This window comes from Salmo salar, chromosome ssa24 (assembly GCF_905237065.1).
Source record: "Salmo salar chromosome ssa24, Ssal_v3.1, whole genome shotgun sequence".
In the NCBI taxonomy this organism is placed as follows: Eukaryota; Metazoa; Chordata; class Actinopteri; order Salmoniformes; family Salmonidae; genus Salmo; species Salmo salar.
In genome coordinates this window covers 10,799,653-10,814,386 of record NC_059465.1, presented here as the reverse complement: position 1 = coordinate 10,814,386, position 14,734 = coordinate 10,799,653, and the positions used below count along the sequence as shown (strand labels likewise).

The 14,734-nt window shown below is 44.5% G+C and overlaps 1 protein-coding gene across 1 annotated transcript; it reads left to right on the top strand.

Moving 5' to 3' along the window:
* The first annotated feature begins 8,142 nt into the window (after positions 1 to 8,142).
* LOC106585106 (low molecular weight neuronal intermediate filament) lies at positions 8,143 to 14,734 on the top strand. Its single transcript, XM_014170948.2, has 4 exons — positions 8,143 to 9,019; positions 10,667 to 10,990; positions 11,254 to 11,378; positions 11,770 to 14,734. The coding sequence occupies exons 1-4, from the start codon at positions 8,276 to 8,278 to the stop codon at positions 12,116 to 12,118; spliced, it is 1,542 nt and encodes a 513-aa protein (XP_014026423.1). The 5' UTR covers positions 8,143 to 8,275; the 3' UTR covers positions 12,119 to 14,734.

The following is a 14,734-nucleotide window of genomic DNA, read 5'->3' as shown; positions in this document are numbered from 1 at the left end:
AATCCATCAGTTTATCCCAACCCGGCAGACCCAACGAACCACAACCTTTGCACGCACACACACACGGACACACACCTAGGCCCGAATAACACTTTGCAATAGAATTGCAACATGCCCTTGGGAAATAAACATTGAGTACACGACTCTATCGTTTATGTGCTTTGAATCACCGCTGCAGATGCTTGCTTTTGGCATTATCCCTAATATGTTGAGAGACTCACACAACAGTCATGCCAGATCACACCCTCTTATTCAAATGTAAACACTGGCATATGAAACAAAACAGATAGCTGCACTTAGGAAGTATTCTCTCTGTGAGAGCAAATGGCCTATTTTACAGCAGAAAAATACATACAGACAGAATTCTGGGTCGTTCCACAAATGGAATGCCCTTTTATAATTTAAGTAAAAATTGTCCACCAATATTGAATTTTAAAAGCCTGTTATATTAAATGAAGTGCCCTATAGACCACATGTAGAATTCAATCAATCAGATTTTTTTTATATGAATAAAGACTTGCTATAGTGCCAAAATTCAGCATTTTGACCTGTCCGTCTGTGCTCCCTCTGTGACTTCTAGGAGGATTTTAATCCGCTTTCTCCAAGTAATTTCTGAAGATGACTTGCCCTCAGAACAGCCTCAATTTGTCGCATGGACTCGACAAGGTGTCGAAAGTGCTCCACAGGGATGCTGGCCCATGTTGACGCCAATGATTCCCACAGTTGTGTCAAGTTGGCTCGATGTCCTTTGGGTGGTGGACCATTCTTGATACACACGGGAAACTGTTGAGTGTAAAAAACCCAGCAGCACTGCAGCTCTTGACACAAACCTGTGCACATTGCACTTACCATACCTTGTTCAAAAGCATTTACATCTTTTGACTTGCCCATTCACCCCTCAGACTTGCACACATACCCGATCCAAGGCTTAAAAATCTCCTCCCCTTCATCTACGCTGATTGAAGTGGATTTAACAAGCGATATCAATAAGGGATCATAGACTCACCAGGTGAAGTCTATGTCATGGAAAGAGCAGGTGTTCTTAATCTTTTGTACACTCAGTGTACATCTGTTGGCCCTAAAATGAGGGACACTGTTACGTGAACTGAACTCTTATATGTTGAAACTATTCCATTTTAAATATTTACTTCAAAAGAAACGTTGAACATCTGATAGTCAAATCATAGTGTAAAAGCAGGTGAGTTGGTTCTACTCTTTTTGGCAGTTTTCTGGTGTATTGAGGTGGAAAACTTTTGCACACAAGCTTCCATTCCTCCTGTCACTAGGGGATTTATGGCTGATTTAAGTCCCTGGAGTCTATTGAATCATCGGTGCGTCAATCTAATGAATGTTAAAAAAAAACATCAAAATTGTTCAGTTTAAGCTAGAGATATCTGCATGGGCTGCAACTCAATCCACCGCATCCGATTATGGCGGCCTTCCACATCTGCGGTGGGAGGTGGCCGAGCTACAGTTATGTTTGTCAGACCATGAGACATCCCAAAAATTGGTATTCTCACAAAAACGGGACGCATCTGAAGTCGTAACCGTCAATGTGCCAACTTCTGTTTGTAGCATCCAAACCCTCATCAAACTACACACAATACCCCATAATAACAAATCAAAAACAGTTTTCTTATTTTGTATTGCAAATTTATAAAAAATAAAAAACTGAAATAACATATTTGCGTAAGTATTCAGACCATTTACTCAGTACTTTGTTGAAGCACCTTTGGCAGCGATTACAGCCTCGAGTCTTCTTGGGTATGACGTCACGTTGTTCGTAACTTGTTTTGTACATAATGTTGCTGCTACCGTCTCTTATGACCGAAAAGAGCTTCTGGACATCAGAACTGCGATTACTCACCTCAGATTAGACTAAGAGTTTTTCTTCAATGAGTCGGATGGGAGGGAGATACCACAGACACCCGACCAGGCCCAGATCCCCGTCATTCGCTGGAAAAGGAAATTTTGCGGAACAAGATCAGGGTGCCTTGTGAGGATCCGGTGACGAGTGGCTAATCTGCCTTTGCCTTCCATCCTGCTAGCTAACGTTCAATCGCTGGAAAATAAATGGGACAAACTGAAAGCACGTATATCCTACGAACGGGACATTAAAAACTGTAATATCTTATGTTCCCCCGAGTTGTGGCTGAACGACAACATAAAGAACATAGAGCTGGCGGGTTAAACACTCTATCGGCAGGATAGAACAAATGCCTCTGGTAAGACACGGTGCGGGGGCCTATGCATATATGTAAACAACAGCTGGTGCATGATATCTAAGGAAGTCTCAAGGTTTTGCTCGCCTGAGGTAGAGTATGTCATGATAATCTGTAGACCACATTATCTACCAAGAGAGTTCTCATCTGTATTTTTCATAGCGGTCTACATACCACCACAGACCAATGCTGGTACTAAAACCACACTCAATGTGCTGTATACCTCCATAAGCTAACAGGAAAACGCTCATCCAGAGGCGGCGCTCCTAGTGGCCGGGGACTTTAATGCAGGGAAACTTAAATCTGTTTTACCTCATTTCTATCAGCATGTTAAATGTGCAACCAGAGGGGGGATAATTCTAGACCACCTTTACTCCACACACAGAGACGTGTACAAAGCTCTCCCTCACCATCCATTTGGCAAATCTGACCATAATTCTATCCTCCTGATTCCTGCTTACAAGCTAAAATTAAAGCAGGAAGCACCAGTGACTCAGTCTATAAAAAAGTGGTCAGATGAAGGAGATGCTAAACTGCAGGACAGTTTTGCTAGCACAGAATGGAATATATTCCGGGATTCTTTCCGATGGCATTGAGGAGTACACCACATCAGTCACTGGCTTTATCAATAAGTGCATCGACAACATCGTCCCCCACAGTGACTGTATGTACATACCCCAACAAGAATACAGGCAATTTTCGCAATGAGCTAAAGGGTAGAGCTACTGCTTTCAAGGAGCGGGACTCTAACCCAGAAGCTTATAAGAAATCCCGGTATGCCCTCCGACGAACCATCAAGCAGGCAAAGCGTCAATACGGGACTAAGATCGAATCGTACTACACCTGCTCCGACGCTCATCGGATGTGGGAGGGCTTGCAAACTATTACAGACTACAAAGGGAAGCACAGCTGAGAGCTACCCAGTGACAGATGAGCCTACCAGATGAGCTAAATAACTTCTATGCTCGCTTCAAGGCAAGTAACACTGAAACATGCATGAGAGAATCAGCTGTTCCGGACGACTGTGTGATCATGCTCTCCGCAGCTGATGTGAGTAAGACCTTTAAACAGGTCAACATTCACAAGGCCGCAGGGCCAGATGGATTACAAGGATGTGTACTCCGAGCATGCGCTGACCAACTGGCAAGTGTCTTCACTGACATTTTCAACCTCTCCTTGTCTGAGTCTGTAATACCAACATGTTTCAAGCAGACCACCATAGTCCCTGTGCCGAAGAACACTAAGGTAACCTGCCTAAATGATTACCACCCCGTGGCACTCACGTCGGTAGCCATGAAGTGCTTGAAAGGCTTGTCATGGCTCACATCAACAGCATCCTCCCGGACACCCTAGATCCACTCCAATTCGCATACCGCCCCAACAGATCCACAGATGACGCAATCTCAATCGCAGTCCACACCGCCCTTTCTCACCTGGACAAAAGGAACACCTATGTGAGAATGCTGTTCATCGACTACAGCTCAGCGTTCAACACCATAGTGCCCACGAAGCTCATCACTAAGCTAAGGACTCTGGGACTAAACACCTCCCTCTGCAACTGAATCCTGTACTTCCTGACGGGCCGACCCCCAGGTGGTAAGAGTAGGCAACAATACATCTGCCACGCTGATTCTTAACACTGGGGCCCCTCAGGGGTGTGTACTTAGTCCCCTCCTGTATTCCCTGTTCACCCACGACTGCGTGGTCAAACACGACTCCAACACCATCATTCAATTTTCTGACGACACAACAGTGGTAGGCCTGATCACCGACAATGATGAGACGGCCTATAGGGAGGAGGTCAGAGAACTGGCAGTGTGGTGCCAGGACAACAACCTCTCCCTCAATGTGAGCAAGACAAAGGAGCTGATCGTGGACTACAGGAAAAGGTGGGCCGAACAGGCCCCCATTAACATCGATGGGGCTGTAGTGGAGCGGGTCGAGAGTTTTCAAGTTCCTTAGTGTCCACATCTCCAACGAACTATCATGGTCCAAACATACCAAGACAGTCGTGAAGAGGGCACGACAAAACCTTTTCCCCCTCAGGAGACTGAAAAGATTTGGCATGGGCCCCGAGATCCTCAAAAGGTTCTACAGCTGCACCATCGAGATCATCCTGACCGGTTGCATCACCGCCTGGTATGGCAACTGCTCGGCATCTGACCGTAAGGCGCTACAGAGGGTAGTGCAAACGGCCCAGTACATCACTGGGGCCAAGATTCCTGCCATCCAGTACCTATATAATAAGCGGTGTCAAAGGAAATCTGCACCGGACATTGACCCCCCCCCCCCCCCTTCTGTACACTGCTGCTACTTGCTGTTTGTTTGTTACCTATGAATAGTCACTTCGCCCCCACCTCCATGTACAGATTACCGGTACCCCTGCACACTGACTCGGTACTTGTGCACCCTGTATATAGCCTATTTATTGTTATTCTTATTGTGCTACTTTTTATTTTAGCCTACTTGGTAAAAAAAATGTGTTCTACTTGAACTGCACTGTTGGTTGAGAGCTTGTAAGTAAGCATTTCACGGTAAAGTCTACACTTGTTGTATTCGGCGCATGTGGCAAATAAAATTTGATTTGATTTGAGTGTCATAGCAAAAGGTTTGAATACTTATGTAAATAAGGTATTTCTGTTTGTTTTTTTTATAAATTTGCTAAAATGTCTAAAAACCTGTTTTCACTTTGTCATTATGGGGTATTGTGTGTAGATTGATGAGGATTTGTATTTATATTCTCCATTTTAGGGGTCTGAATACTTTCTGAATACCTGTATGTATAAAAAAAAAGTGCATTTCCTGTGTTTTCTTTTATGTCCTAGATATAGGACAGACACTTCAAAACCTTATTCCTTATAATTTATTAAGATGAAATCGGCAACCCTGTTACGGTCAACCGTGTTACTTTATTTGACACTTAATCACCCTTGAGATGGGAAAACGTATTTTCATGTAGTTGAACATGTTCTTTATGACAAATGTTAAAATTAGGTTTAAAAAAAAGTGAAATACAAATGTTGCCGAATTGGTAGAAGGATCCTTCTGTCTCATAATGATTACGTATCGTAGAATATAACAGATGTGTTAAGCGAGACAGAGGAGGTGACTGACAATCCCATCCCTACACTGAGAAAAAGAAATGTAGGTAAGGTAGGGGCCGTGCTGGGAATGAGGGGGCTTGTTGACAGATGGAGCTGATGGTCTGCATTAGGAGGAGGGTCTCATGGGACCAGAGGGACGAGGTAGTGCACATCAGACGGGATCAGTTGTTTTTAAGGAAGAAATAAAGATGAACAGAATGGTTACCGGCCAGTAACATACAGTTGGTCTTGGTACAGCTACTTCATGAGCACCTGGCAAATCAAAGCACCTGGGATAGGAACGTTTTAAAGGAGCCTTTTGAGTGAGATCCTAAGCATGGAGATACTACAGACATTGTAGAGCAACACTGCAGCATTCAAAGGAAATTGCTCTCAAAGTGGTACTGCTTTTCAAAAATGGCATTTGTCCCAACAGGAAAGAAACTGCAGACTGCAAAGTGAATGCATGTGAATCACACATTTAATTTACAAATCTCATAGATAAAAAAAAAAAAAGCATCCTCTTTACAGTTGTTTTCAGTTTCTCTCTTTCAGTACAACAAATGTTCCCATTTCGATGTTCCCTAACTTGCTGAGCTGGAGCAGGAGAAAGGAAGACTGGAAGACACAAACGTTGGTCTAGAAAGAGGTGATACCTCTACCTGTCATTTGCTGCTGAGTCACTCACGGTCGTCTCCTGTCTCAATGGGCCTTTTGTTGCTGCCTGCTGTTGGAGCTGCTGGAAATGGCTGGCCTGAGCTCGCTGGTGAGGTGCGGCAGGGTGTGTGTAGCACAGGAGGTTGGTGGCACCTTAATTGGGGAGGGCGGGCTCGTGGTAATGGCTGGAGCGGAATTAGTGGAATGGTATCAAATACATCAAACACATTGTTTCCATGTGTTTGATGCCATTCCATTGACTCCGTTCCAGCCATTATTATGAGCTGTCCTCCCCTCAGCAGCCTCCACTGGTATAGGTAGGGGTGTGGGATGTGTGTATGTCTCACACACTAATGATGAGGTGTTTTTGAAAGAGGAGGTGTAGGCTGGAACTATGTGGGAGTGCTGAAGGTACATGTCTGTACATGTGGGTGACACTGTGTTCTGGATGTCAAGGTGACTTTGGTAGAAGTCTGGTGATTATGTCTGGGAGCATATGAGCTGAGAGTTGCCTGCTATAAAACTGAGAGAGGATTCAAATACATTCCATAAGCAAACAATGTGATGTCTATGAAGAGACCGCTGTGAGTGAAAGAATGAATGGTATGAAAGAAAGAAATAAGGACAATCCTTTTTTCTTATGAAGGAAGAGCTCAGGATAGACAGCCTGTCTAGCTGCTGATGGTGATTGATCAGTGTCGAAGTAGAGATGAGGTTATCCCATTGTTTACATGGCCTGGCGTCTCTCAAAGCCAAGTGGAGATGTTGCACATTACTAAGAATATTCTGCCCTCTAGTGGTTAAAATGGGACGTTTGCAAATGCGTTGCATCGACTTTAACGTTTGTATTACATCATGGTAAACAAGGCATCTACAGTGTAAATATTTTTTACTTTTTTCAACAGTATTTTATTTTCTGTTCAGATAATAACCATGATCACTCCTTGTTCGTGCATTTGTGGATCCATATGTAAAGCCTCAGTGACACGGATTACATTTTATTAGGAATAACTTGACCATCATGACATAGCATATAGTTCAAGAGATCAATATCTCATAAATCTTCAGGGGCAAGGCCACCTTATCAACATTAAAAGTGACGAAACAACTAGCTTAGAATGTGTTATTATCTTCCTGAATACTTAAAAAATGTAAAAGTGATTGGAAATGCAAATTCAAAATGTGTTGAACGTTTACTATATGGGATAAGATAGCTATTGGGCTATGCATTCTGCAGTCCCGACAGCTATGGGCGAGTGTGTTTTACCCTCTAAATTAGTTAGTTGGTCGGTAACCTGGATCAGGGCCAAGGCCAGATCCAGCATGTCGAGTCATCGCGCGAGAAGAAGACAGCGCTGCACCATCAATAGTCCTCTCTCATGTGCTGAATCATCGCCTAAAAGTGCCTTGTGATCCTGGAAAATGTTTGCAGGACTGACCCATTTCACAGGCTTATGTTTTCAATGTAGTATAGGCTAAACTTGATAATAGGTGTTAGGCTATTAAGTGACTTGCATTTATTTAATATGATGTGCGGGCATTGGGGAGTTTATGCAAACAGACCTTTGTGTCTGTGTCTCTTCCTGTATTCAGACACTGCGGTGGTCCGGCACGAAAGGTGCATGGCTGCAGACTGCAATACAGCAGTACCGTTTAGACGTACTCAGTCCTGTCACACAGTTCACATGCATCGACCCCATGCCTGGACTGCTGGGACAGCACGGCAACACTGTAATGCCAGTGTTTAGTGGGATCGGATAACCTGCATGGGACGTTTCACAAAACTTAATCAGAAAAAGTCTAGGCAATGTCAATTTGGCCTATTATGTCCTACGTTGGCCTCAGTATCAACATTTAATAATAAAGTCATTTTTCGCTTTAATTAGTATAATCATTATCATCAGGATATTAGTAGGCCTGGCCGTTTGGTCTTATTATAAATAACTATTTAACATGTCCCCTGTAAGTCATCATTTTATGCTCTCGCATTGACCAAAGGTCTATCTTGGCTTGTCTGTACAGCATGGATTAGCCTGAAATACTTTCAAGTTGAATTCGTGTTCCCCTGAGAATAGTTCTTTTTGCAGGAGTTTGCAGGTTTCCCTCACCCTGCTCCTGCCCCTGCGTCAAATGATGCTCGAGTTTCATCACTATAAAAGCACCTGTCTTGCCAGACATCACTCGTATCTCACTTCCTCTCTCTTTCTCTCTCCCACACTCCCACACTCCACACACACTCTCACACGGGGCAGTGAGACGGGACTCCGCAAGCAGCAAAGGTCAGACTCGCGTTCCACTTCTCCACCTGCAAACATGAGTTACTCTGGCGACGTCTACTCCAGCAGTTCCTATCGGAAGATCTTCGGGGATGCGCCCCGGAGCTCCGGCCGCATGTCGGTGGGCAGCAGCCCCTCTCGCCTGTCCGGCGGGTACCGCTCCAGCGGCTCACACCGCAACTATGGCTCCCCATCCATGGTCACATCCTCCGGCTACCGCAAGGTGGGTGCCGGGCGCAACTTCCACTCCTCCATGCCCGACTCCATGGACTTGACCCAGTCCACGGCCGTCACCAACGAGATGAAAATCATCCGCACCAACGAGAAGGAGCAGCTCCAGGGCTTGAACGACCGCTTCGTCTCCTTCATTGAGAAGGTCCACAACCTGGAGCAGCAGAACAAGGTTCTGGAAGCCGAGGTGACTCTACTGCGCCAGCGCCACACAGAGCCCTCCCGTCTGCACGACTTGTACGAGCAGGAGATCCGGGAGCTGAGGGCGCGGGTCGAGGAGCTGACCCACGAAAAGAGCCAGATGCACCTGGACTGCGTGCAGATGAACGAGATGCTGGACCGCATGAAGGAGAAGCTGGACGAGGAGACGAGGCTCCGCGAGGAGGCGGAGGGCACCCTGAAGAGCTACCGTAAGGACGTGGATGACGCCACGATGTCCCGACTCGAGCTGGAGAAGAAAGTCGAGTCACTGCTGGATGAGATCGCCTTCCTCAGGAAAGTGCACGAGGAGGAGCAGCAAGAGCTGCAGGTTTCCCTGCAAGCCACACAGGTGCCGACATCACTTCACCCTTCATGACCCCCATCAGTTGTCACTTGTCACCCTCATCTCCTCATCACGCCGCCTCCAAATATCCTACCAAATATACACCAAGGGAAAAGTTAGGCAATGTATGTTTTGATGATAACTTGTATCATTTATGGTGATAACCAGTGCCAAATAACTAACACTGTTCATATAGCGTGTTATCATATGGCTATCTTATCATTCACATTCACTGTGGCTCCACATTCACCGAGTCAAAGTTAATTCACAGCACATGCGCTGTCCTTGGTGCTGAAGCCAGTGAACACTGCGCACTGCGATAAGTGGCAGTACATTTTACGGCACTGCGGTTCTGCGTAAAACAGCACCATGTAGTAGTCCCTCTCCTCTGCCAATTCAAACCCAGCATTGACATAGGACACTAACTATACATAAACTATGAGGGAAGTTGTTTAACTATAAAATAGAATTGAAATGGTGTAAATGGTTACTGAAAATCGATTATGTGCATAGTCTGAAAGTGTTATACAGTCTAAAGCAAGACCCAGTGTGCTAAAAAGAGAGGGAATGGGAGGGAGATCGAGAGGGAGGGAGAGAGAGAGGGGGGGGGGGAGCATTTGGGTTGATAGGGATGCTAGTGCTCCCGCTGATGATGCCGAGAAATAGTAGCGCAATATCTAGGTGTGGTCGACCTAGCATAGGGTCAACTCAGGACGTATAAAACAAATGAAGATGAATCAATGCCCTTGTTGAATTTTACGTAGTCAATCTCATGATGATCAACTATCACAATCCCACTTTGTGAACACATTTTACAGGACGATTTCTATAGGTTAATTACCGCTGGCACATAGCCTAGCTGTTGTTATTTACAAGATTGTCAACATGGTATTGATTCATGTTGTCCCACACAAGGTTCATTGCAATATAATCATTCATCAAGGTAACAATTAAACAACACTATTGTAGCGTACAGTGTTTTAGAAGGCACTGGCATTTTGGATAGATCATTGGATAAGGTGATAGTACTCTAAATGCTTTTCTTTAAATAAAAAAATAAGTCTGATGTACAATTTAATATCAATTGATGCAACAGAGGATCTTCATTATTGGAAAGATAATTAAGTGTTTGTTTTCTCCAGGGGCCTTTCTATTGCCCTGCTGGAGATATAATTGCCATGGAAGCGATTGAAAGCAACACCCATGATGGTGCACAGAGCCCTGACTCAGCGCTCAATACATCAGCTCTCAGTATTTTACCTCACTAGATAGATCACATTAGCCCAAGGCTCATAGCTCCCATGTGTCTACTATAAGCCCATGATGGTCTGTGGGGTTTGACGTAGATTTCAATAGTGATTATCAAATCTTTTACTATATTTAGTTAAAGAAAAAAAAATTGGGGGAAAAAATGGATGTTGCAACAATTTTGGTTTGGATTTATTATAATAGCCTACTTCACATTTACAGTAAATTAGAATTAATACGAACATAAAAATAATAATATAATAACGAATACTAAAGCAAAATATTATCATATTTGAATCTCCACTACACAACAAATATGTATATATTTAGCCATTGACGCATTCTCTTCACACCTGGTAACCATACCCAACCCTAACTAACCCCTCTGTCCCTGCCTGGTCCCAGGTTTCAGTGGAGATGGACATGAGGGATGGTAAACCCGACCTGGCTGTGGCCCTGAAGGACATCCGTGCCCAGTACGAGGTCCTGTCAGCCAAGAATCAGAACCAGGCCGAGGAGTGGTACCGCTCTAAGTTTGCTAGTGTGAATGAGGCGGCCTCCCGCAACCAGGACCAGGTGAAGCATAGCAGGGAGGAGCTAAATGAATATCGCAGGCAGGTGCAGGCCCGCAGCCTGGAGATCGAGGCTCTCAGGGGCCACAATGAGGCCCTGGAGAGGCAGATGGCTGAGATGGAGGACCGCCATAGCAACGAGATGGGAGAGATGCAGGTATGTGGAGTAGGACAGGCTGGCTATTACTGTATACTACAATAATTGCTACAGTACAGGGTTTACCCTGTGGATTCTACAGAATTATCCCCTCCTAAGTAACAGGTGTATATCACAGATGGTATGTGTGATGGCATTTCAATTGCTCTGTAGCACAACACATGTAAAATGATATTAGGAAATGTACGTTGTGAGGTATTAGGAAATGAACATAGTGAAGTATTTATCATTAGTAACACATTCTGATGTTAATCGGCCTGCAGGAAACCATCCAAGAGCTTGAGTCTGCCCTCCGCAGCACCAAGGGGGAGATGTCCCGTCACTTGCGTGAGTACCAGGACCTGTTGAATGTCAAGATGGCCCTGGACATTGAGATCGCTGCTTACAGGTTAGTCATCACCTAGTCTGAGTCTATATGTCTGATAATGTTAAGTCTGCATTCAGCATATCGTTGATCCAAACCACAGTGCCTTTCCTGTACTCTGAACACCTTTTAAACATCTGAATTCCAAGTCAGCAGAGTGCTTTGAAAAGTATGAACGGTTGGAGTTTGATACATTTGTAAACTGACTCTCTTCCTCTGATTTAGTCAGTATTTTAGTCAGCTCAGCAATCAGGCCACTGTTGATGCACCACAGTGTCTCTTTGAAAAGATTTATGAGCACCCCCCCTTTTCTAAACATTTGAATACCTAGTCAGCACAGCAATAGAATTTAATAAATGTTTGTAAACTGACTCTCTCTTCCTCTACATCTCTCCATCTTCACCCCCCTCTTCAGGAAGCTGCTGGAAGGTGAAGAGTGCCGTCTGAGTACAGTTGGCGGAAATATCTTGCAGTCAGGCTACTCTGGCTTCTCGTATTCGTCCAGCCGCTCCTACGCCCTGGGTTCCTCCGCCCCTTACAGGATGAGGGGAGCCAAGCCTGAGGAACCAGAGAAGGAGGAGGATGAGGAAGAGAAGGAGGAAGAGGAGGAAGGAGAGGAGGGAGGGGATGGAGAGGAGAATGGAGATGAGAATGCGGTGGAGAATGGAGAGGGAGATGAGGAGGAAGATGAGGAAGAGGAGGAGGATGTTCAAAAGAAGAAGGAAGAGAAGGGGGGTGCTCCCAGCAAGAGCACCAAGAGCTAAACTGGTTGTGTCATTGATCATCAATGCCTTTTGCCCTACTACAGTCCACTCATTCACTCATATGGATCCCTTCGCTGTCACCTCATTTCTGATTCACAAGGACACACACGCACACACACCGTACTCACGCCAGATGCCTCATACACATGTACCTTCTCCTCTCGTTCTCTGGGTATCAATAATCAGCTGTGTGGTGGAAAATAGAAAGACAGACAATGCAGAGAGGTGTATTACCCTGCCAGAAGATAAATCTGTAGCTACATTTTCCCAGGATTCTATGTCACGGTTTTACTCCATAGATGATGGTTACCACAGGGAGCAGAGAGAAGGTGGTCAACATTACAGTATTAAGCCAATCAGTCAGCAAAAGAGAATGCCTTAAAGCAAGTATGACGTCAGATTAAGAAGTCAGGGATGATATCGCCCAGTAAGGTCCCGGCTTTATGTGCCATTAATGATATGAGATGTGGTTATTAAGAGCAATTCAATTGTAATCTTGAAAGTAATAGTAGGATACTGGTAGCAGCACACAGACTATGCCTACTATATGCACAGAGGTCTAGAGCATAGAGCTTTACCAACTTTTACCAGTCCAACATTTAAGGTGCTTTTTGAAGAAATACATTTAAAAAAAAGTTGGAAACATCTAAGGGAATTTCATTGTAGAAAATGCCCTTTAAACCTTTTCATGAATGTTAGCGTATAATATTGGGGACACAGAAATCCACATTATGCCCATGGGTGCAATACCGTATTCTGAGCTGAAGATACAAACTGGCACACTGAATGCTCCTCCCTCCTCTCTTTTTCATTCACAGGAGAAAGATATAGAATGTTCTGTCCATTGACCCACTTTCTTTTCCATCACTTTTCATCACCAGAAAAGTAAATATTTCACCGCTCACCTTCCCCCCTCTCTCTGTCACTGCGAATGTCATAGCACGGCATGACAACATGGATTCTAGAAAAAAGTACATGAAATCATAGCGTTTATTTGGGAGGGTTCTAATTTCAAAGGTAGGAGATAAGTGCATTGTGCAGCACCTCTTCTGTGTTCAGAAGCACACCTTTCAGGAATGAAAAATTTAGAGTTTTAAAATGCTGCTATTTATCACACTATACCCTTATATTTGATGTTGAAATACCCTCTCTTGATTGATTCATTTGTCACTGAATAGATATGCCCTCAAAGTAAGATAACTCTCTCTAAACCTGAGGTAAATGTCTCTCCTAGTCCCTTCCTTTCCCCAGAGTGGTCTAAGTCTTGTTTGTTTACTATCTGTGGTCGTTTAGTGCTCTGTACCCTTCAACCTTCTGGCTGGTGGTTTGAGTGGTAGAGTGTGTGTTGTTAAGTCCCAAACGGTACCATATTCCGTATTTTCTGCACTACTTTTGATCAGAGCCCATCGGGATGCAGCCTGTGTTTGCTTTTAGCAGTGTGCTCTGCTCCAGACAGTTAAGAGGCCTGTGGCTGCTGTGAAGGACAGCTGGAGGTGACAATGAGTGAGAGACAGGCCTCCATTCTGACTGCATCACAGGCGGCCGGCCGGTGGCACCTTAATTGGGGAGTACGGTCTCATAGTAATGCCTGGAATGGAATGGTATCAAACACACCAAACACATGGTTTCCATGTGGTTGATACCATTCCATTCACTCCATTCCAGTCAGTATGAGCCGTCCTCCCCTTAAGCAGCCTCATGTGGACTGCAGGACCAAGTGGCAGACGGTGCAGACGCCACTGGGGTCATGGGCGGTCACATGGTGCTGCGCCACAGATAAGGGCTATTATCACCATATAACCCCCCCCACCAGCACCACTACCACAACCACCACTGCAGTCTGAGATGGACAGCAACAGTATGTACACAGGGTACCCTAGGCAGACATATCATAGCTGCACGAGAAGGACCATAATAGCATACTGTAAGTTGTATGGCTGGCTAGCTTCCATCATGGTGCTAAGCTATCGATATCAGGACTATCTGTGGGTCAGGATACAGTGAGTGACTGCACGGATATGTAAGGTCATAAAGAATGAGTGAAAATGTTAAAGAAGGAGACATTTATGATTTACAGTGATAAAAGGAATAGTGTTGCAGGAAGTATGTTTAGGGAAAGAAAAATACATGGAAAACCCCAAATGGAATGTACTCTAGAATCCTATACTGTAGTAAAATTACCTGTCCTCCAAAATTTTTGTAAACTTACCATGGGCAAATGTATAGCTTCACAGAATGTTAAATGTTCTTTTTTTGAGACTGGCACACACTGTGGAAGGCCTTATCCTTAACCGTTGTAGATATCACTCCTTTTTCCTTTCCTTGAGAAATGAATCAATTGACAAGCATTGACTGCATGGCCTGATTCTTGGGAGCTTGAAAACTGGGGATGGGATAGATTTTGCTTGTTGAGTGTAAAAAAAGATAATTGCCTTAACCATGATCAAAACAATAAAACAACCTTTTCACTTGCAGTACACATGCTTCCGAGGTGGTTCAGGAGTGTTGACACAGACCATTCATTCTGCTACTCTACTGTGACTATGTGCTGCTGTCTCATGCAGTGATATTCCTCCCAAAGCCAAATAAAGCGATTTATTAACCAAACACTCACAA

Coding starts and splice junctions, on each gene's coding strand:
- LOC106585106 (XM_014170948.2), top strand. CDS start 8,276: ATGAGTTACTCTGGCGACGTCTACTCCAGCAGTTCCTATCGGAAGATC. Junction 9,020..10,666: donor TTTCCCTGCAAGCCACACAG/GTGCCGACATCA, acceptor GCCTGGTCCCAG/GTTTCAGTGGAGATGGACAT. Junction 10,991..11,253: donor ACGAGATGGGAGAGATGCAG/GTATGTGGAGTA, acceptor ATCGGCCTGCAG/GAAACCATCCAAGAGCTTGA.